Source organism: Heterocephalus glaber, unplaced genomic scaffold (assembly GCF_053883595.1).
Source record: "Heterocephalus glaber isolate CG9 unplaced genomic scaffold, H.glaber_assembly_v1.0 deba00001606, whole genome shotgun sequence".
Lineage (NCBI taxonomy): Eukaryota > Metazoa > Chordata > Mammalia > Rodentia > Bathyergidae > Heterocephalus > Heterocephalus glaber.
Genome location: NW_028258377.1, coordinates 19,714,567 through 19,738,237, shown reverse-complemented (window position 1 = coordinate 19,738,237; position 23,671 = coordinate 19,714,567). Strand labels below are relative to the sequence as shown.

Here is a 23,671-nt window from a genome sequence, read left to right as displayed (position 1 = left end):
CCTACCCAGGAGCAAGGGATGTCTTTCCATTTTCTTGTATCCTCATCGATCTCTTTTTTCAGAGGGCTGCAGTTTTCAGTGTAGAGGTCTTTTGCTTCCTTTGTTAGATTGATTCCTAGATACTTCACTTTTTTTGGATATTTCATTTTTTGTTTCCCTAATTTCTCTGTCAGTGAGTCTGTTATTTGTGTACAAGAAGGCTATTGTTTTTTGAGTGTTGACCTTGTATCCAGCTACTCTACTGAATCTGTCAATTAAGTCTAGAAGTCTTCTGGCAGAGTTTTTTGGGTCTTCTATGTAAAGTATCATATCATCAGCAAATAATGACAGTTTAACTTCTTCTTTTCCTATTTTATTCCTTTTATTTCTTTCTCTTGTCTAATTGCTGTGGCTAATGTTTCTAGAACTATATTGAACAGGAGTAGTGACAGTGGACATCCTTGTCTTGTTCCTGATTTTAGCATGAAAGTTTTCAGTTTTTGACCATTTAGTATGATGTTGGCTGTTGGTTTTTCATAGATAGCCTTAATCAGGTTGAGATAAAGACCTTCTATTCCAATTTTCTGTAGGGTTTTTATCATGAATGGGTGCTGGATTTTGTTGAATGCTTTTTCTGCATCTATTGAGATGATCATATGGTTTTTGTCCTTGACTCTGTTAATATGGTGTACTATATTTATTGATTTACGAATGTTGAACCATCCTTGCATCCCTGGGATAAATCCAACTTGGTCAGGGTGTATGATCTTCTTGATGACCCTCTGTATTCTGTTTGCCAGTACCTTGTTGAGGATTTTTGCATTTATGTTCATTAGGGAGATTGGCCTGTAGTTCTCTTTTTGGGTTAGGTCTTTCCATGGTTTTGGAATCAAAGTAACACTTGCTTCCAGGAATGAATTTGGAAGTATTGCTTCCCTTTCAATTTCCTTGATGAGTTTAAAGAGTAATCGCATTAGTTCTTCTTTAAATGTCTTGTAAAATTCAGCAGTGAAGCCATCCGGATATGGGCTTTTCTTTGTTGGTAAATATTTTATTACATTTTCAATTTCACTCATTGTAATTGGGATGTTTAGAATTTCTATATCTTCATTTAACTTTGGCAATTCATATGTATCTAGGAATCTGCTGATTTCTTCTGTGTTTTCCATTTTATTGGAGTAGAAGTTCTCGAAATAGGTATTGATGATCTTCTGGATTTCTGTTGGATCTGTTGTGACTTCACCTTTTTCATTCTTAATAGCATGTATTTGTGCCTTTTCTTTCCTTTTTTTGATAAGGTTGCCTAAATATTTATCAATTTTATTTATTCTTTCAAAAAGACCAACTCTTTGATTCATTGATTTTTTTGTATTGTTCTCTTAGTCTCCATTGCATTGATTTCTGCCCTGATCTTTATAATTTCCTCTCTTGTATGAGCTTTGGATTCATTATGCTCTTCTTTTTCTAGTAACTTGGGGTTCTGCATTAGGTTATTTATCTGAATTTTCTCTGTTTTCCGAATACGGGCATTCACTGCTATGAATTTCCCATGTAGAACTGCTTTCGTTGTATCCCATAGGTTCCTGTATGTTGCACTGGCATTTTCATTTACTTGTAGAAACTGTTTAATTTCTTCTTTAATTTCTTCTGTGACCCATTGGTTGTTCAAGAGGGTGTTAATCAGTTTCCATGTGTTTGTTGGGGTTTTGCAGTTTCTTATGTTATTGATCTCCAATTTTATTGCAATATGGTCTGATAATATACAGAGGGTAACTTCAATTCTTTTACATTTACTTAGACATGTCCTATGAGCTAGTATGTGGTCTATTCTGGGGAATGATTTTGTGGGGCGGAACACTCTGTACACATCTATTAAGTCCATTTGTTCAATAGCTTGGTTCAGTTCTAGAATTTCCTTGTTAACTTTTTGTCTAGATGATCTGTCTATTTGTGATAGTGGGGTATTGAGGTCCCCCATGACAATTGTGTTAGCGTTTATTTGGTTTTTCATGTCTATTAATATTTGTTTTGTATAGTTGGGGGTATTTGTATTTGGTGCATATATATTTAGGATTGTCATCTCTTCCTCTTGGATTGTTCCCTTCACAAGGATGTAGTGACCATCTTTGTCTCTCTTAATTAGTTTTGGTTTGAAATCTACTTTGTCTGCAAATAAGATTGCTACCCCTGCTTTCTTCTGGGTTCCTGTGGCATGGAGAACTGTTTTCCATCCTTTTACTTTCAGTCTATGAGTTTCTTTTTGAGTTAGGTGTGTTTCTTATATACAGCATATTGTTGAATTTTCCTTTTTAATCCATCCTGCCAGTCTGTTTCTTTTGATTGGTGAATTGGGGCCATTAACATTGATAGTTATAATTGAGAGATATTGATTTATCCTTGTCATGATGTTTTACTTTTGTTGGCTCTTTTATTTCTTATTTTTTCCCCCTTTCCCTTTAGTTTGTTACCTTGCCTAATGGCTTCCCTCTGTTCACCTCATGGAGTTGTGTCCTTCATTGCTTTTTTCTAGGATATTGTTTAGAATTGCTTGTAGTGCTGGTTTGGTGTTCATGAAATTTCTCAGGTGTTCTTTGTCGTGGAAGTATCTAATTTCCCCATCGATTTTGAAAGATAATTTTTCAGGATACAACAGTCTAGGTTGGAAGTTATTTTCTTTTAGGGATTGAAATACTTCACTCCAATCACTCCTTGATTTGAGGGTTTGTGTTGAGAAGTCTCCTATGATTCTGATGGCCTTTCCTTTGTAAGTGATTTGTTTCTTTTCTCTAACTGCTTGTAGAATTTTGTTTTTCTGTTGGGTTTCTGGGATCTTGACTATTATATGTCTAGATGTAGATTTTTCTTGATCATGGTTAGTTGGAGTTCTATATGCCTCACTTATCTGTATGTCCAGTTCTCTACCTCTGTCTGGGAAGTTTTCCACTATTGCTTCTGTGAACAGTTTTTTTTATGTCAATTGTGCTTTCTCCTGTTTTTTCATGGACTCCTATCAGTCTCATGTTATTCTTCTTTGCATCGTCTAGCAGTTGTTGGATGATTTCTCGTGGTCCCTTACTATTTTTAAGAAATCTCTATTTTCATAGTCTCTAACTTCAATCCTATCTTCTATATCTGATAGTCTATCTTCAGATTCCCTTAATCTGCTGTGGATACTTTCAGTGGAGTTTTTGATCTCCTGAGTATCTGTTTGAATCTGTTTCATGGATTCCATTTCTTTCTTATGTTGGGCGATCATGGTTTCCATTTCTTCCTTATGGTGGGTATTCATGGCTTCCAGCGTGTTTCTGAGCTCATCTATTTTTTATCTGTTTCTGTTCTAGATCCTCTAATCATGTCTTTCACTCTGCTCACCATCTCTGTAGATATCTGGGAGATTATTTCTGCTTTGAATTTTTCTAGAGCCTCATTCATCTGTTTTGTTACTTCCTGTGCTATCAGTTCAGGGTATCCAGGTGGTTGGTTATGGGACTTTTCCATCTCATTTCCCCCAGGATTTACCCTTGGTGGGGCAGAAGTCTGAGTTTGTGCCTTGCTTAAATGTCTTCTCATTTTTGTTTTTGGTACTGTCCTTGGTTTAACTCCGGGTTGATAGTTGAAATTGTTTATCATAGGTATCTTTGTTGCTTGTAATTAGAACCCTTATGGAATGATTGCTTCTCAGAGGTGTCTTCCAGATATAGCTGGTCTTTAAGTTCTGAGTCTCTAATGACGCTAAGGCTATCTCATTTTCCTTATACCAGGAAAGTTCATTGACTAGATCAATACCAACACCTTAGCCCAAATGATACAATCAGCAACACCACTACATCAAGTACATCTTCGAAAATGACATTTTGAGGTAGTTATTAATCTATCACCTTTAGCTGTGTGAATTAAATCAAGATCGAGGAGCAACGCAACATATAGTGAATAAACACTTCAATGTAACAACTTTACCCTTTGGGATGGGGAGTTAGAAGGGGTTGGGGAGCGAGGTAGAGATGGGGAGGATAGGGGAAGGTTAGCAGTGTGGCCAGAGGACACAGGTGAGAAGGAAAAAGAGACTAATAGGAAAATAAAGAAGAACTCTGAATGGGGACCAAAACAGGGACAAAAAGGGAAGATGAACAATGTAGGAGAGCAGAGAGTGAGTGTAAGAGAGAGAAGAAAGGAAAGAGAAAAGAAGGAGAGAAAAGAAGAAAAGGAGAGGAAAAACAAATATTTGCAAAGAGTAGGAAAAAAATTAAAGATAAGAGGAGCAAAAGAAAAGAAAATAGAAAAAAAATCAAATTAATAATACTAATTTTGGGAATGAAAAATAACAATAAAGATGAAGGGCCTCTTTCAGGGTATGTCTCTGCTGTCACAATAGATAACATGGGTAGCAGTGTGCAGATCTAAGTCAATGACTCTCAGCAAGCTAGTCGCAGACTCATGAGATTCAGGTAAATTTCTGCCTGCAAGTCCAAGTTGAGCTTCCTGTCCTCCTGTAGGGTTGAACTCTGCAGAGTTGTATTGCAGGTTCCAGCTGCCCTTCCCCTGAAGATAGACCTGGTCCAGATGGGAGGTGAAGATGACTCCAACTTACCCAGTACAGTGGTCTGGTGGCCCGGTGTCCTCTGCGTCTTTGTAGTGTGGAACCGGGTGGCTGTACAGGGGAGCGGGGGCTGGGGTGTTCCAGTGTATTGCTGCCGACCTTGGTACCGCGTCAGCAGACCTGCCTGTCGGCAGTGGGCTGATTCCACTTCCTAGGTTATTAAAAAACTAGAGGACAGAATGGTATGAGATGGAGTCAGAACCTAAGTTCTTAACACCTCAACTTTTAGGCCAACTTGTCCATAAAGAGATAGAAGGACTTGGAGGAATATTTGCTTCCCTTTCAAGCAGTGCAATCTGTAATTTTCTCTAAATGTCCTGGAGCCATGGAAGAGTGCACCTGTGTGTGTGTGTGTGTGTGTGTGTGTGTGTGTGTGTGTTTCTAACCTTAAGAACATTGTTTTGGGAACATTCACTTTCTAATTATATCAGAGAAAGAAGGCTCTGAATGCCATTTTTCATGCTAATGGAGAAATTTACTTAAATGCAGAATTATGCAACTCCGTTATTCTTGCCAAATGACAGAAAGTCTGCAGCTCCTCTCGGTAGAATGAAGGATGGTGTGGGGCACACATCACACTCTATTCATAACTGAGAGTTCTTTCCAAGGCTTCTGCCTGCATCTTATTACCTACTTACTATTAATTTATTATACAGGGTTGCCATAATTTAAAAGTAAAGTGAATGTTTTAGGTGGATTATTTTCTTTCATTTCTTCCGTACTGTTTACTTCTGTTTTTATTATTATTATTATTCAGGCTGTTTATGCTTCCACCTGAGGCAGTTTTTCTTTAGCGATTGCATTAATTTTTATGCATTCTCTCTGGACATTTTTCAAAGCAGGATTCCCCACAGGTTGAGTTTGTCTTCTTTCCTCTCATCCACAAATCCTTCTTCCCTGGGGTCATCTACAGGGCAAAGACTGTCTAGTGAAACATCTTTGCGTTTTCCCCTAGGGGTGGATTCCTTCTTAGGAGGCAAACCTGGGAAAAGGAACAGCTTCCATACAGATACTTTTGTTGTTGAGGAAGAATTGGCACCAGAGGCTGGTCCGAGCCCTACCTGTTGGCTGCTGGTGGTGTCCAGTGAAGTAATGCCTGCATGCAGCTTCTCCCGCCACCGGGATGCTTCACATTTCACATTGGCAACACTGTAATTATCCTAGCCTTCCACACACATTCCCTTTTTGACAGAGCTTTACTCCTTTGCTTCTGCCAGAATAACTCCTTGCATTTCAACTTTGTTATCCATCCAAAGAGAATTTTCTCTACTCATTGTCAAGCGAGAGCGCTAACTCCAGCTTTATTGCACCAAAACTTCATATCTTAATCTGCAATTTCTCATTTATTTCAAGTTCATAACCCTCTGTGGTAGGGAAAGGTTAAGGATTGTGACAGTGATTGTACAGGAGGAGCAGAATCAGGAAGGGAACCCTCTCTTTTGTGGGTCTTTTCCAGCCCTATTGCACTGAGTTCAATATACCTGCTGAGTACGCTGAAGGGTTCATCCTATGAGTAGGATATGTAACTGTGAGGATGGTTTTCAGACAGGTTCAGCCACTCATTTTGCTGCAATTATCCTTGGTCCCAGGTGGAGAGAGAGACAGAAACAGGAGGGGAAGGAGAGAGCAGGACTTCTTGGCTCTGGTCTTAACGTATTGTGATTTTCCCAGAATAATCAGTCTTCTGAAACCAGAAGTGGCTCAGTGATTCTTTTTGTAAAGTCACTAATTTAGACCTACTCCAATAAAACAAATGATTGGCTCAGACCTGGGAATTTCAGCCACACCACCTTGGGTCTAGAGCTTGAACGGAGAAGATTGAGAGCTAGCCATACAGCCTTCCTTCGGTGGTCCCACAATGTCATCGTCTGGGCACATGATGCTTCCCTATTCACGGACTTTCTCCACCCCTGGCTTGGCTTCTATTTGGCTCTGTTCCCTGGAGGCGATATTACCTCGCAGTGAAGGGGTGAAATTTGGAGCCAGAACCACTTATGGGCTAAAATTCTGGCTTTGCCAATTATTAGTCGAGTGACTTTGAACCAATCATGCAACCTAGTTGACCCTCCATTTCCTTATTTATTTAATGATAATAACACTTATATCATGTGATTGCTATATGGATCAAAGGAACAGGTATTTACAAAGCACACAGCTCCTGCTTGGTGCTTAATAAATAGCAACTATTGATGGTAGTTGTTTTCTTAGTATTAAGGGAGTAATACTAATGAACACTGCACAGTCAAAGATGATGTTAGTATCATCTTTAAGATCTTGTATGGGGACCCTTAAACTTAACTGGCTGCAGTGAATCCTGGATTCCTAAGACATTTCTGTGGAGCCACAGTGAGGGTCATGAGATCCATCTATTCTATGATTCATCATTTGTTAGTGCATTTGTTTGGAATTACCATGGAGATGTTATGACAAAGACAGCCTTGATCTCTGTCTGCATGCAGCTTCTGCTTTAATGGAGAAAGTAGAGAAATGATTGATGATTCAGAATGAAGTGTTACAGTAGGAATAGCTCAGCCACTACACCTCTGAGTTAATGGTATATGGAGTGTGCACCCATCATCTAAGCAAATTCACCAAATAGGTGGTCCCTTGCTGTGATGTTCTTGAGTGCACAGCCTCATATCCGGGGGCACAGAAGTATCTTGACTTGCATGCAAACTAACAGATGGTGTGGTGACCTCATTGTTTGAATAGCTTTGCTCAGTTCTATAGAAGATCATAACATCATTTAAAATGGATTTTCAATTCAAAAAGCTTTTAATTAATTTTGTTTTGCTCTCAGGCTCCTGTGAAAGCAGTCAGGTATGTGTTTCATCACAAACAAATTTAGGCAAAGATGTGATAGGATAAGGGAGATGGAGGGGTACTGGGCTGGGGCTGCTGGGGAGGAAAGAGGAGATGGGAAATGCAGGCTGTCAGGGGGTAGCAGCATGAAAGGGGTGGAAACTGAAGGCAAAGGTGCCATCAAGTAGGCGTCAGTGCTGTGGTTGGTGTCAGCCATAGTTCTGGCTCTCTCTGGGCTTAAGTTCCCCTGTTCATGCCTCTGACCTTTTTAATTTCTCATATGCAAATTCCAGGCAATGATCACCCCTAGCAAAAGAGCCAGTGCATGGGAAAAAACTTAGCCCATTGCCTGGTCCTTAGGAAGAGCTCAGTAATAATATTGCACTTTTATTATTCATAGTCCCACATATATGGTGATATGTGATCAGCCTGTGTCCTTCCCTCATTCGTTCCCTTCCTTGTGCTTGTCTTCAGTGCAGTGCCTGGCACATAGCAGGTGCTCAGTAAATGGCAGTCTTTATAAGGTGCTGATCTCTTTCTCCATCATACTCAGGAAACAAGACAGGATGAATTCAGAAGAGAAAATGAAGATGATTTAATAATAGCTAATATTTATTGATTGCTGACTATATGCACTATACACACTGTCCATTACTTTATGTGTGTTATGGCAGAATATCTCTAATCCAAAACTCTGAAATCTGAAATGCTCCAAAATCCCAAAGTTTTTGAACATCAACATGATGCTACAAGTGGAAAATTCTACACAGTGAAACTTTGGTTTATGTAGAAGAATTTCAATATTGTATAAAATTAGCCTCAGCCAGTGTATATAAGGTACATATTAACCAAAAGTGAATTTCCTGTTTAGACTCGAGCTCATTCTTAAGATCTCTCATTATGTACTGTATATGGCAAGAACTCCAAAATCCTGAAAATATCCCAGATCTTCTAGTCCCACTTTTGGATAAGTGGTACTCCACCTATATTTGATTTTTTTTAGAACAAGTTTATGGAACCAGTATCATTTTGCTAATTGCGAAAACTGAGCTTTAGAGAAGTAAGTAACATAGCCAAGGTCACCCACCTAATAAGAGACACAGCAGGGTTTGGAATACAGAAAGTCTTACCTAAATTTTTATTTTGCCTCAAAGAGGCAGAGGAACAGTCAGGGGGATACCTGGAGGCCTAGAGGAGCAGGAAGTAGCTGAGCTATGCAAAATAAAATGGGGCCAGGGGACCAAGAACCCCCTACCTCTGGATGTAAGGTCAGTTCCCCCCTTACTTTCCGTAGTCTAAGGTTGCTTTGATTAGATTCCACTCCTGTGGTCTGCTGGCCTGAGGCTGGCATCTCTGTTTGGGGCCGAGGTTTTATGTACCTGCATGGAAGAAGTGGTATGAGGCACTGTCCCACCATATGGAGTTCCATTTGCATTTAGTGAGTGCTCAGCTGTGCACAGTGTCTCCTTAATGAATCACATGCAAGCTGAGCATCACTGTATTTATCCAAGCCCTGGGAGCCAGAGCACCGGCTGTGGTCAGACTCCTATGCCCCAGAAAAGTGCCTCGAAGGTCACTCCAGCTTTGCTTGTGGTCAGGGCCTTAGGGCCCTTCAATAATTTGTTCCCTGGCACAATCAGCTGCTTTCTGAAGTATCATTCCAGGCATTCTAGGCCAGAAAAGAAGTTTTTCTCCTGAAGCTATAACAGAGAGCAAGCACTAAAAAGAACATGGAAGCTGCATCTGCTGTGCCCTTGACTTCAAGGCCACATTTAAAGCATCACAGATAGAGGAGGTAAAGTTTGCTTTTCAGACTTCTCAGGGGAGGCTACACAATGACTAATTAGCCCACTGTCATCAGGTTATTTCATCCACATTATCTAAAACATTTTTTTTTTGGCCTCTTGTTGCTTGAAATATTTCCTTTTCTTACACTCAGATCAGAGAGTTTGCCAATAAGAGCACTTTTGTGACCAGCAATCAACAATAATAAAAATCACCAGTGTTTATTAAATGTTAGCTAAAATATTAAGTATTTGAAAGACATTGTCTCGTGTTTTTAACTTCAAAATAAACCTTTGGGTGAGCATTATATCTCCATTTTATCAAGAAGGGAAGCAGTTGAGGAAAAGCGATTTGTCTGAGGCCACACGGCCAGTACATGGAGGAGTGTGGCTCCATTGCAAAGCCATTTACACTGCATGGCTTTTCTTCTCTCTCTTCCCAATGGTATCAATGTCTGCTGACTTTCCTTCCCATTACCAACCATTCCTGTCCTCAATGCATGTATATATGTATATATAATGTACTATATACATATACAATGTACTACATATGATGTACTATGTATACACATATGCGTATATAATGTACTATATGTAATCTACTAGATATATTTACACATGTCCTGTCCTTAAGGTATGTATACATGTATATATACATATATATATATATATACACAAATATATATATATACTGAGGTTTTTGTTTTTGTACTGGGGATCGAACTCAGGACTTTGTGCCTAAGAGGCAGGTAGCAGCTCCACTGAGCTAAATCCCTGGCCCATGTATACTGTTTTTATCCTTCATAAATCTTAGGCACCTGCAGAATATATGTCCATACCAGATTTGAGTGTGGCATATAGATACTTGCCTTGTAACATGAAAAACAGAGAGAGCAAGAGAGAGAGAGAGAGAGAGAGAGAGAGAGAGAGAGATTTGATTCCCACTGGAACACAGGCCCCTGGTCTTTGCTTCACGGATTTGTGTCATCTGCCTTTTTCTGCCAGATTCTCAGAGAATAGAAGAATGCTGAGTCCTGGTTCAAGCATGGATTTTACCCATGGTAAAATTCAGTTTCCTATGAAATGTTTACAGTTGAGTGGAGAGCCTTGGTTTGCATATATATATATATATATATATATATATTTTTTTTTTTTTTTCCTAAAGATCTCTTTTACTTCTCACCTCGAAGTAATATTAAAATAGTGGTGCCAAGTCACTTCCCCACTCTGGCCCTCTGGCCTTCTTCTGTCCAATGAGAGCATGGACCAAGTGCTTACTGGACTTCCCAAGAGCTCTTCATTTCAAACCCCACAACAGGGAGCTTGTTCCATTTTGCCAAGTTCTGACTACAGAAGCACTGCAACAAAATCAACCAGGGCTAGTCTAAGTAGAAAGGGGAATTTATTGTAGGGGTACTTGTACAGGTACAAAATCCAAAAAGAGTTAATCAGATACAGAGTGAATGGGAACCACCGTATCCTCAGAAATCTCTTTAGCAAGAGTTTAAGAACATTCCCTCAGTAGCAGTCATTTAGATAGCTCCCAACAAAGCCCCCTTTTTATGTTTCTCTGTTGAAAATGGCAAATTCCAGAGAAAGCAAGAGAAGTGCATTGGCCCACTTAGATATGGAGGGTGGGGGTAGCATGAGTAAGTCATTCAACAGAAAAGTGTTGGTGAGACCATGCTTGTTGGCTGACCAGTGGTCCCCAGAAAGATGATCTGGCCAGAACAACTCCACCGCAACACATGCATATACAAAGGGGACACCCCACTGGAAGATCCTCTATGTGGATAAACAGATGGGCAGCACAGTCCGGGTGGTAATATGGGTGGAAGACAGTGGGCAGATTCTGTACTGCAGACCAGTAATAGCCATTGTGATATAGTTTATTAAACATCTTCAGGCAACCATAGGTAGTAGAAAAGGTAAGATATTATAAGGTCAAAGAGGGATGGACTACCCACTGGCTAGAGGAAGAGAAAAACAAACAATCTTGTCTCATGGGGAAGTCACCACCATGAGGTTGAGTTTATATTCTGTCTTCCTTGTGTCAGATAAAGTATATGATGGGACTCAAAGCTTTCTACTTTGATGTTGTATCAGTCTGTTTTCGATTGCTACAATGAATTATGGCTGGGCAGTTTTATCTGACTCAGAGTTCTGAAGGCATTGGTATTGGCCTGGCTCCAGTGAGGACTTCATGGTGGATGGCACCATGGCTGGAGCACAGGTATAGGGGAGACATCACATGGTGAGACAGGAAACCAGACTAACTAGGTCCCAAGAGAATAAGAGTACTCCCTTTCAAGGGCATGCCCCAGTGACCCAGTGACCTCATCTCCTAAAGGTCTCACTGCTTCTCACATAGCCATCCTGGGGCCCAAGCTTCAAATATGTGACCCCCTGGGGGACAGATCTCATCCAAACTGTAGCAGGTAGAATCTAAACAACTTTCAACCTTTGAGAGCTTCCTATTTCCTAATCTGTGTAGCGGGGATGACAGCAAGGATAATACTTCTACCCGTACAACTAACAACAAGACAGCTGCTAAACTTCACTGAGGACCAAGCACTGTGCTAGTCCGCCATGTGTAAACTGGTCACCTCACAGTTCCTTGACACTGTTTTGTGATGGTTTACACTGTCCAGATGAGAAATCAAGGCCTATAGAAATTAAAAGAGCTGATAGACTGTAGAACAAAGCGAGGGGCTACAGAGATGGATGACTGTGTTTGAATTCTGCCTCTAATGCTTCCTGGGGTAGTATCCTAGGGCAGAGCCCTCATCAGTTTGTAAAATGGATCTAATATGCATCCGGACAGCACTGGGGGCACAGTGTTGCTCTGTTCTTACGGGCAGAGCAGAGGTGAGAACTCAGAGTAAGGAAGTTCAGGAATGAGTTGTGTGAAGGAGGGAGGAGGAAGAAAACAAGATGAAGGCATGGAGAGGAAGTGAATGAAGGAGACTGAGGCACAAGGCCACTGCAGGACTTCTGGCTCCTTTTCACAGCCTTATCTCTGTGACCTTGAACCAGACAATTGGAAGGTTGGCAGGAAATGCTGGGTCCCTGTAACTGCCTCAAACATCCAGGACTGGCTTTCTCTTCAGCTTCTCATACTATGTATGGGGTGGGGTGGGGACTTCAGAGAGGATTGGTGAGGGAGAAGGGGGCAGGGAGAGATTGGGAGAGAGGAGATAAAGGGAGATAAAAACAGAGACCCATAGAGAGAAAGTGATTCTTGCTGAACATGATAAACTGAGAGACAATTAGGGCCCCGAGAGAGGAAATAGAAAGAAGAGGAAAGGAGAGCGAGAGGATGGGTGAGGATTCTGAGGGGCCTGTTCCGTGGCTGAAGGAGCAGAAAAACCTGTTAAGTGTGTCAGCGCTTTATCTAAGGAAAGCACCTTGACCAAAGCCCAGGCCGACAACTAGTTTTTGACATATAGGGCTGTGACAGAAGAGACTCTTTATCTGAGTTAGAGACAGGAGTGCTCTTCTGTGTATTTCACACCGGATGCCACAGATTAGGCTGCGGATATTTCACGGCTGACGATAAAAGCTTGTTTGGAGAAGCCTTGATCTGAGCAGCACTCCTGGGGGGGGGCGCTGAAAAGACTTGGGCCTGATTTTATGTGAAAGATGGTTTCCAGGCAATTGTATGTGTGTATTAGGAAAGGAATTGAAAATCTTTGGAGTGCTACACATTGACATGCGATAATAGCTTAGTTGGAATAGTGAGAAGTTTCACTTTCTAAACCATGTATTCCTGTTAGGTTCACATTATTTTTTTTTTTTACAATAACATAGATCTTTATAATCAGAGGAACATGCATTTGAATGAGGCAATGAGTACATTCCTGAAATGAGAGAGTAGGAAAGCAATGGCCTGACGTAGCTCTAGCATACTGTCCCTGTTTGGATGACAGCAGGCAATGGCTAAGCAGAAGGGGCAGTGTACTTGAAGATACAGTGGTGCCTTGGTTCATGAACTTAATCCTTTCTGTGATTCTGGTTTCAAAATTCCCAGAATTATGGAAAGAATTAAGTTTATGAACCAGGGTGCCACTGTATTTCTCCTAGGTATTTTCAGAATACTGTGAAAATCCGATGACCACAATCTCCCCTCCGATTTTTGCAGAAGGGTGCAATTCTTAATGTCCCCTCAGTTCAGATAACATTTCTTTCCTTTGAGGTTTTTCATGGTTTAAAAAAAAAATAGGAAGGGGTGGATTTAGTATACTCACCAACTGGATGGGGTCTGTTCACTGGGGTGGATGTGAGGTTTTCCCCTCAAGTGAATTATGCATGAAACAACTACCAACCAGCTCCTTTCCCCGCAAAGGCCTTATCCCCCACCCCTTTCCTTTTAAATTTTAAATGAAGGTTGTAAATGGTATATGCTTTCAAAGGGACTGCCTGTTGGCTTGAGAAATGACCCAGCTGTGTCTTCTTTCAGGCTTTATGAAGGCAAAGAACAGATGGAGTTTGAAGAATCCATGAGACGGCTCTTTGAATCCATCAACAACCTGATGAAAAGTCAATATAAAACCACCATCCTTTTGCAGGTTGGTTTACACTGCAAAAGAAGTCTGCATCCTCCCTTGGCACTTCAAGAACTAACAGCATGCTCAGATAAGGTCTAATTTTGGTCAAGTCTGCAGCCTGGTGTTGACTGAAATCCTGGGTTGGCTACATGATTTAAGAATCATTAAGACCACTGGCTCCTCGTGTTACTAGGTTCTGGATGCTGTAAGCTCTTTTCAGGGATTCTTTCCAGGTTCTTGGTGTCCTGAACAAAGAATTGGACAAGATACATGAAAAAAATAGTGAGGTTCTACATTTTCTTAGATAGGACAAGAAGTATGCTCTGTAGAGTGAGAGAGGGCCAATTAAAGGTAGGAGAAGAAATATGCTCTTCAGAGTGATAACAGGCCATTGAGAATGCTCACAGTGACCACAAGGTTGGCAGACTTCTTTTTTGTTCCTCCATTCTTCAGGCTGATGTCAGATCTAGGCCATCCTATCAAATCCCTGCTTGATTTTGTGCCTGAAGAATTGAAGATAGCACTTTCTGATGGGTACCAGGTGAAGGGCTTGGGAACTATTTTCTGTTCATGTGTCCTGGATCTGTGTGATTGACACATCATGCCTACTTGCACAGCCAGTTGGTCACACCCTAATCTCCTGCCTCAGGCAGGGCAGGAGAAAATATATGAACTATTTGTTTCCTGTGGGTGTAGGATTCAGTAATAGTGGTGAAGCTTTTGTTAGCTAGGAGGAAATAAGTCACACCTGATCCAGTTCTAAAGTTGAGAATAGGAAGGTGGCAGTCTCTTAGGGCTCTAAGAGCCTACTTCTTATTCTCAACACCATTAACTCAGGTCCCCTGTTGAGATTAAAGAATCTCCTCAGCAGACAAGATATATATACAGAGATCAGTAGTCTAAGGCAGTGGCTCCTGATGCTCATCTGCAAATGATGTCAACTCTAAGAAATTTTGAAGGTTCACCCATGTTTGAGGAAGAGTTTAGCAGCAGAGTCTGAATGAAGAGGCTTTTGGGGTGATCTGTCACAGAATTGATTCACAGGCATTGGGGTGGGGGGTCTCTGATGTATCATGGACAATGAAAACCCAAACACATTTATCTAAATCAATGAATTAATGCAGATTGTTTCTTCTTTAAATCACATTATCCTTTTAGTTGCTAATTTAAATATTCATTTGCTTGGAATTGCCCAGCCTCCAGTTAGAGTGACTGAGAGACACATGTTTAGCTGAGACGGTTTAGGCAGAGGCAGCAGTCTGTCTAGGGAGTGTTTTCTGCTAACACTATAGGTTCCAAAGTATGCACGTTAGAATCACTTGGGGATCTTTAACAAATTCTGATGCCTGGTTACCACCACTAGACTCTCTAATTTAATTGGTATGGAGTGTGACTGGGGCAAGAGGAATTTAAAAAGCTCCCCAGGTGATTTTAATGTGAAGTACACTTTGGGAACCACTTTGCTAATGGTCTCCTTTGGTTTAACAAATACTGAGAACCTCTCTCTCTCTCTCTCTCTCTCTCTCTCTCTCTCTGTAGGGCAGGCTTTGTCTTCTTCATCACTGTATCCTCAGCACCTAGAATTAGCTTCATACAAAGTTTATGGTTAATGATCATTGGTTGAATGGATGAATGCACAACTCCAGTGACAGGCATTATGATCTCCAGATTAAGATGAGGAAACTGAAGCTGAGCTGGTTTATAAGGCTTTCTCAGGTCTGCATCACTGGGAAGTGGTATGGCTAAGATTCAGTTCTATTCCCGCCTGGCTCTGAAGACCTTGCTTCAACTACTATATCAGTGATGGTGGACCTTTTAGAGCTGCAGCATGTATTCCATAGGTTCGCCACCTCTGCACTAATCCTACTATCCTTGACACTGTTTACTGAGCACCTACTGTGAACTGATGTTGCCCATGGGACCTCAGGCTTATGAGTATTGTCTTCCCTTTTATATTACTGATTTTTAAAAATGTTGTTTCCATATTCCTACAACTCTCATCATTCTATAGCAAAAGGGATAACAGGGACAGGGAGCAGCAGGGAGAAATGTGGCATGAGCTGGAGACTGTCTCCCACTCCCACCCCATCTGTATCACACTGAGAGCAGCTGAGTTCCTGGTGAATGGCCACACAGCATTAGGGGATCCAGGGAGATGAGGACAACCAGTTGCAATGAGAGGCTACACACAGTGGTGGCAAACCTATGGCACCTGTGTCGTAGAAGACTGCTATTGAAAGCTCTAGAAGGTTCACCATCACTGGACAGAGTTGAGTGAGCCTCTAAGGAAGATGCAAGATAAATAAACAGAAATGATAAGCAAACAGAGGAAGCTAGTGTTGAGAAAGAGAGAGAGCAAATGTCCAAGGTGGTAGAAGTGCCATGGAGAGAAAGATGGAGAGAATAGGGCATCCTGGAGCCACTCCCAGCTTCATGAACTATGCGTATACCAGGGGAAGGACAGAGGGAGTAAGAAGGTGGGAAAAGAAAGAAGGTAGAACAAAGAACAAAAGCAAGGAAGGAAGATGAGCATGTGAGTAAAGTATTTCTAATCCGGAGGACCTTAGGTTAAAGAGAATGCCCTTCTTTCTCAGCTATATGACCTTGTGCAGTACCTGTAACTTTCCAATATCTGTTTTCTGATCTACAAAACCTCACAGTTTGGTGGTAAGGATCCAAGAAATACTGTCTGCAAAAGAGCAAATTATAAAATGCTATGCAAATGCAGAGAGCTAACATGATTGTTATGGTTTGGGCATAAGTCTTTTTACCCTGGTTCTTATTGTTTGGGTGGCCATTAGAAATGCCCCATTATGTAAAATGGAAAGACCAGTGTTGAATTTAGAGAATTCTTGGGAAGATTAAAAGAAGCGATATATAAAGCATGAAGTATAGTAGTCTGTTGTGTAATTTAGTTTAAATAACTTTTAGCTGTTTATACCTCTGCCTCCTTTACCTTATCACAAAACTGAAGCGTTGGTGGGTGTTTTACTAGAATTGAAGCTGGAAGAGGAAGTTTGTATTCCTAACCTTGTCACACAGGGCTAGTGTTAGGACATCCAGTTATTCACTTAGATCAAGAAACATAGGCATATGTTTCAAAGAGTAAATCCACAAAAACTGATGTATAAAAAATGTGGATGGCCAAGTGTTAGCAAGTGACACAGCTCAAGGTGACTGGAGATTTGTTTCTGAGACTGCAAGGACCACAGCAGGGAAGAGTGCTGTGATCTGCTAGTTATGTCTGGCATGGGTGTCGGGTGAGAATAGAGAGAAAGAACGCTTTGATTGATATTCCTGTTTCAAACTCGAACACTTCCAGCTAGGTAGAGGCTTACAGTAGAAACCCTTGTTCGTGTTCAGTTTAGTTCTGAATAGAGCAGATCTGGTTCATATCTGGCCTGTGTGAAGTGCTTTTTGTGATTTTCCTTGTTCAGAATTGGCAGCAGCTCACTCAAGGCCATGGAGAGTTTCTTTTTTTTTTTTTTCTTAGTACATGTTTGCAGTACATAATGTTTACATTCCTTGTGTGGAGTTGGTACAGATATATAACACATCTCAATTGCTTTTTCATCCTCTGTCCTTCCCCTGGCTCTCCTCTCTCTCCACCTCTTGATCCCTTTCCCATTAGAGAAAGATCCATCTCCCTGCTTCCTATTATCTATCTTTTATTTTGCTCTTTATTTATAATTTGGGTTTCTCATATAAGAGAAACCATGGATAATTTAAAACCTGTAGTTCAAAGAGGGTAGAAATATCAGTACAAACACCTTCCATTGCTCAAGTACCTGCTATGTGCTAGGAATGGAGCTGGGCTCTTCACATATAGGGTTTTAAATATTGCTGGAGCTCTGCAAAAAACTGCTGTCCTCAGTGTCCATAGGAGGCTCACAACCTTAAATAATTCATCCCAAATCATATCTATCCATTGTGGTGGATCTAGAATTTGAATCCATGCAGGTCTCCTGACTTCAAAGCCGATGTTCTCTCTGGCATGGAAAAAGCTCAGACCAGTGTTTCCCTGTGTTCCCAGCAATGGACCACATGCTTACAAGTCCCTGTGTGTACCGGCTCTATAAGCATTGCTGATAAAACTGATGTCAGATTGAGAGGGTCAGTAACAAATGTGCTAAACTAGATGTAGCTCAAATGTGAGCAAAGAGCAAATGGTGACATCATGCAAGCCAGTTCGCCATATTCCTCTCAAGATCCATGATATTTCATAATTCCCCAATTTGATGGTATAAGTAGAATGAAATGAACAGATATATTGAATGACATGTATTCTCAGTCACCCTGCCACTTATACTTAGAAAGCCACTAGAATGTCCAGGAGGAAAAGGTCTCTTTTATATCCCCAACATCAGGAGCAATGGCTGGCCCGTAAGTGTGCAAATATCTACTGACTGACTGAATGAAAAGATGAATACTAGCTTCCACCTTTTAAAAAATGTTTTTATCATTTATTACATGTCAAGCTGTTGAGGTAAAAGCTTTACATATATTGTTAGCTCATTTGATCTTTATAACAACAGCCTTATAAAGCAAATACTCTTCTTATCTCTGCTTTTCAGATGAAGGGAAAAAAAGACTGAGGGGTTGAGGAAATTAACTATTGCTAAAACAGTAGCAGATTTTGGATTTGAATTGAGGTTGTGTAAGTCTGGGGTACCTTTTCTTAGTTATGATCAAACAATAGTGTAATTTTATTAGAGACTAAAGTCTTCCGGCAAAATGGCAGGTGGGTCAAAGCTTTACAGTAAAGAAGGGCAGATGCTTGGTCCAGCTACTTTAGAATGCCTCTTCCTTCCCTCTTTTTTTTCTGTTAATTGATATAAAATGCTCACATGAACTAAGGGGAAAAGACCTGTTCTTGGAAGTGCCCCACAGGCTGTGGCTGAACCCCAGAGCATGGAGACTCAATATATTTTTTTTGTATTAAATTATTTTATTGGTACATTGTAGGTATACAACACAATTACATTTCTCATTGGGAATTGTACCTTTATATAATGCATCTTGGTTCTTATTTTTTCCCCATTCCTAGCCCTCCCTTCACGCCCTCCACACTTCCCTATTTACAAAGACTTTATTTCCATTTTTTCCATTTCTCATCATTTTTCCTTTCCCTTCTTTCCTTTCCCCTGCCCCTCCCACCACCCCTACCCCTTTGGACCTTTTCGTCCTATTTTACATTATCGATTTTTCATTCTAATCATTGGTACATTTTAGGTATACAATATAATGACATTTATCATTGGAAATTTGCACCTTTACATAGTCTCTCTTGGTTCTTATTTTTCACCCTTGCCCAGCCCTCCCTTCAACTCCTCCATTCCTCCCTATTTACAAAGATTTTGTTCCTATTTTTCCATTTTCTCATACTAATCTCATTCCCTTCTATCCTTTCCCCTAGCCCTCCCACTTCCTTCCTCTTTGCCCCTTTTCTTCCTATTTCACATTATCTATTGTACGTTTAGTCCTTATTTACGCTTTCAGTTTCTCACACCAGAGAAACTATTCAGTGTTTACACATGTGTGTCCTATTTATTTCACTTAAGAGTATTGCCTCAATGTGCATCCACTTAGCTATAAATGTCTCTAATTTCTCATTTTTTATGGCTGAGTAGTACTCCATTTTATATTTAAAAAACCCCACATTTTCTTTATCCAGTCTCCAGTTGATGGGCATTTGGGCTGTTTCCAAGTTTTAGCTATCACAAACTGTGCTGCTATGAACATGGGTGCACATATATCACTTTGGTATGATTCTTTTAATTCTTTGGGGAAGATCCCCAGCAGTGGAATAGCGGGGTCAAATGGGACTTCCAGTCCTAGTTCTTTGAGGTATCTCCATACTGATTTCCACAGTGGTTGCACCAGTCTACACTCCCACCAGCAGTGGAGCAGGGTTTCTCTTTCCCCACAGCCCTGCCAGCATTTGTTATTGGTTGATTTCATGATAGCAGCCATTCTTTCTGGAGTGAAGTGGAATCTCAGCGTGGTTTTCATTTGCATCTCTCCAATGACCAGTGATGTTGAACATTTTTTTCATGTATTTATTTGCTATTTCTACTTCTTTGTGTGAGAAATGTCTGTTCATTTCAGATGCCCATTTTTGGATTGGGTCTTCAAATTTCAGAGGTCTGATCTTTTTAAGTTCTTTATAGATTCGAGATAGTAGACCTTTGTCTGAGGAAGAGCAGGTGAAGATTTTTTCCCACATTGTGAGTTGTCTCTTCACACTGCTGGTGGTTTCTCTTGCTATGCAGAAGCTTTTTAATAAGAAGAGGTCCCATTTGTTGATTGTTTGTGCTAGTTCACAGGCAACTGAGGTTTTGTTCATAAAATCTTTTCCCACACCAATGTCTTCAAGGGTTCTACTTAACCTCTGTTCCAACTGGTTCAGAGTTTCTATTTTACTATTTAGATCTTTAATTCATTTTGATTTTAGTTTAGTGCATGGTGAGAGATATAGGTCTAGTTTTAATCTTTGGCAAGTTGAAGCCCAATTCTTCCAGCGCTATTTATTAAAGAGGCTATCTTTCCTCCAGTGAGGGTGTTTGGCTCCTTTGTCAAAGATGAGATGGCTGAGTGTGTCTGGCGTTGTTTCTGCATCTTCTAATCTGTTCCACTGGTCCTCAAGTCTGTTTCTTTGCCAGTACCATGCTGTTTTTTATCACAGTAGCTTTGTAGTATAGTTGCAGGTTGGGGATTGTGATACCCCCTGCCACCATGTGGAGACTCAATATTAACACCAAGAACAAGAATTTTACCCCAAACTTTTAAGTGATTCTTTAATCTTGGCCCATTCTCAACTATACACTCCATCCTTGGGCACCATTTGAGAATAAGGGAGTCAGTGACAGGCAGGATGAAATTTTGTCCCACTGAGGAAGCTGTACTGATACTAATAGCCCCAACTTTTCATGGGATGTGCACATCAATCATATAAGGTTAGGCAACTGTAACCTTATTTTTCTGATGGAGGACTTGTCCATTTTTCTGAGGAAGAAATGGAGCTCAGAGAATTACCTTACCCAGGGGCATGCAGGTAAAGGTGTAGACTTCCTCTCACCAGCTTGGAATTTTAAACACTAACTTCTACTGCTTCCTGCTGAACACCATTGCAAACATAGTGCTGAGTTACAGGAGGCATGGACAAACACATATTCCATAACCGGTGGATCTCACTTTCCCTTCTCGTTACCTGAAAGATAACCTATGCTATCATTTAGTGAAACTACACTATTGTTCGGTTTTGATTTTTGCTATTGCTTTTAAACTTTTACTGTTTGCCTGGAGGCCAAGGTAATCAATTCTGAGTGAAAGCTGTGTGAATAGCTGTGATTGCCAGTGTCCTTCCTTGATCTGAGCCAGTCAAATTACTGTCTCACTAGGTTTGGATCTGGCTTACTTCTTGAGGGATGTATCTGTCCTTCCAGACAGTCTTGTGTTGGTGATTAGCCTAAGAAATTCACTTGCTGCCATATGATCGCCCACATAAGCTGGCAAGCATTTTTATGATGGCCATTCTTGAAACCTCCTCTATATGTGGTATGGAGAGTCCCTGAAGGGATTTCAGGAACATTACTTTCTTTTGAAAAAGTTATGAGGACTGAGGGGGAGGCTTTTTATCTACTTTATCAAATAAACCAGCCTTCTGTGCCCTATTGAAACCCCCGCTTATCAAGGGGGAATGCCTTTCCTAAAGTGTGATAAGCGACAGCAGAGCATGCTGGTTAACAGCCAGCTGGGCAGTCAAGAGCCCTTCCTCGCTGTGCTGCTTATTAGCTACATGGCTTCTGGCAAATTATGTAGCCTCTCTGTGGTGTCATTTTCTCATTGGTAAAATTGGTTTGACAATATTTATTCATAGCAGTCACAAGAATTAAACAAGATCATGAATGTTCAGTGTTTGACATACATAAAATTTCAATCATAGTTCTTAAACCCTACAATTTATAATTCCTTTATACGTGTATATATGTATCATATGTATGTGTGTACATATGTGTATTCATGGATGTGTTTTAGGTATTATGTACAATATAGGAATAGACGATGTGGGATAAAAGTAATAATGCTACAGTCTTATTTTATGTATATAGTACTAGTAATAATGACAGTAATAGTAACAGAAACAGTAAAGCCGTACCAGTACCCAGGAGGCTAACAGTTCTAGAAAACCCATCTGTTTCTAGTTTCTGGGCCTCCAAAACATGCTACCAACAGAGCCTCCAGGAAGTCAGATGACTGTGCTACTCTCTTCGGGAGCGCTTGGTGATAGCACTTGCTGTCACCTGCTCAGCTGTGTCAGGGAAAGAACATGGATAGAAGGCATGGGGCCAGTGCTGGCTGTGACAACAGCCTTGGCAAATGTTCAAAGTCAGAGATAGGCTGTCCTCACCTGAAAAGGGAACCACAGGCCTGCCACTTCTCTGTGGGGCCAACTGGGCCAGATGAAAGTTTAATACTCTCCTGTTGTGTTGATAACACTCTCTGAGTCTCAGGTGACAGCTCCTTGGTTCCTTTGACTTTATTCCGAGCCCAGAGCAGGAAGCTGGAAGATTGCCTCCTTCTGCAGCCGAACTTCTAACCTGCCAAGCTCCTCCTGGCTAACAGCCGCTGTGAGTAGGTGTGGTGATTGGGATACTGTCGCATCACTCCACAGCCCAAGAAGGATAGATATGCAGCTCTTGGAAGCTAGCAGCCTCTAGCAGACACTGAAATCCTGGCATTCTTCACTGGCGGAGGAGCTCCTTTCTGTCTTCATTTTCTCACTTTGCTCTTAATTATGAGAAGTCGCATTATTCTTTGGGCATTGGAGAGTGAAGGCAGGCACTGGAGAGAGGTGATATGGAGAGATTTGGTGTACTTACCTTGGAGGGCCTAGTGTGTGCCAGGCATGATAGCAGGTCTATGATATGCTTTATTTTACATATTCTCAAGGACACTGAGGACACTGAGGATCAGGTGATGAAAAAATGAGTCTTAGCTCATACCAGTGGTAGGTGGAGAGTGGTATTCACACCTAGGTCTTTGGGGATCCTATGTTCTTTGGCCTATGAACAAATGAAGAAACAATTAGCTAGAAGTAGTCGTACTATCCTTTCTCGAGTCATGCGTGGGCCTCAGTATGTTGTCTCAGTATGCCTCAGTCACTCTTTAGACATAAGAGGCTGGGAGAAATGCAGCCTGCAGACATGTTTGATTTTGCCAATATAGTGTTAGAACAGTTGAACAAGAATGACTCATTCTTTAGAAAGAGTGTGGCTTTCATACAACTCATCACTTTCAAGTGGCTTATGTTCATCCCACATCACTTTTTCTCTTATTTACCCAGTCCTGCAGGTGCCTGATTTTGCTGCATCTGCTTGGTGTTTCCTGATAAAGACAGCCCTTGACCAACTAGGTTGGAATGTCCTGTATACTGTTACTGCCCGGAGCAATGTCACAGTGCATCATGGCATGTTAAAATCCCAGAAACTTCTGCAGTTAAAAAACAAAACAAAAACCCTCATTGGTTTATCTGTGGTTAAAGCAATATTTCCTGAAATTATTTGATTATAATCCCCTTTTCCTGTACAGAATAGTGGACACCATCCTATAGGACAAAAGTTCCCAGTAAAGGGTCAGGGATTTAGCTCAGTGACACTGTGCCTGCCTCGCAAGCGCAAGGTCCTGAGTTTAATCCCTAGTACCAAAAAAAAAAAAAAGTACCCAGTAAAGCATAAATCTTAGAAACACTGACTTGTTTTTGCTTGTCATTTAGATTTGAAAGAATGAAAAACAGATTTCTAGACATAGAACCCATTCATTATAAAGAAAAAGTCTGGCAACTTTGACAATGTGCAAATTAAAATCTTTCTGTGCAATGAAAGACATGATAAACAAAGCTAAAAGATGAGCAACAAACAATATGAAAAGCAAAATAATATTCATGCAAAATGTGTTATTGC

At 40.8% G+C, this 23,671-nt stretch overlaps 1 protein-coding gene across 2 annotated transcripts in view; it reads left to right on the top strand.

Annotated features, from left to right (window-relative positions):
• The window catches only part of Dock2 (dedicator of cytokinesis 2), a 433,172-nt gene that overhangs the window by 105,466 nt on the left and 304,035 nt on the right, over positions 1–23,671 (top strand). For both annotated transcript variants that reach the window (XM_021239768.2, XM_004836400.3), the window contains exon 23: positions 13,622–13,730. In XM_021239768.2, coding sequence (XP_021095427.1) covers positions 13,622–13,730 — 109 coding nt within the window. The remainder of the gene's footprint in view (positions 1–13,621; positions 13,731–23,671) is intronic.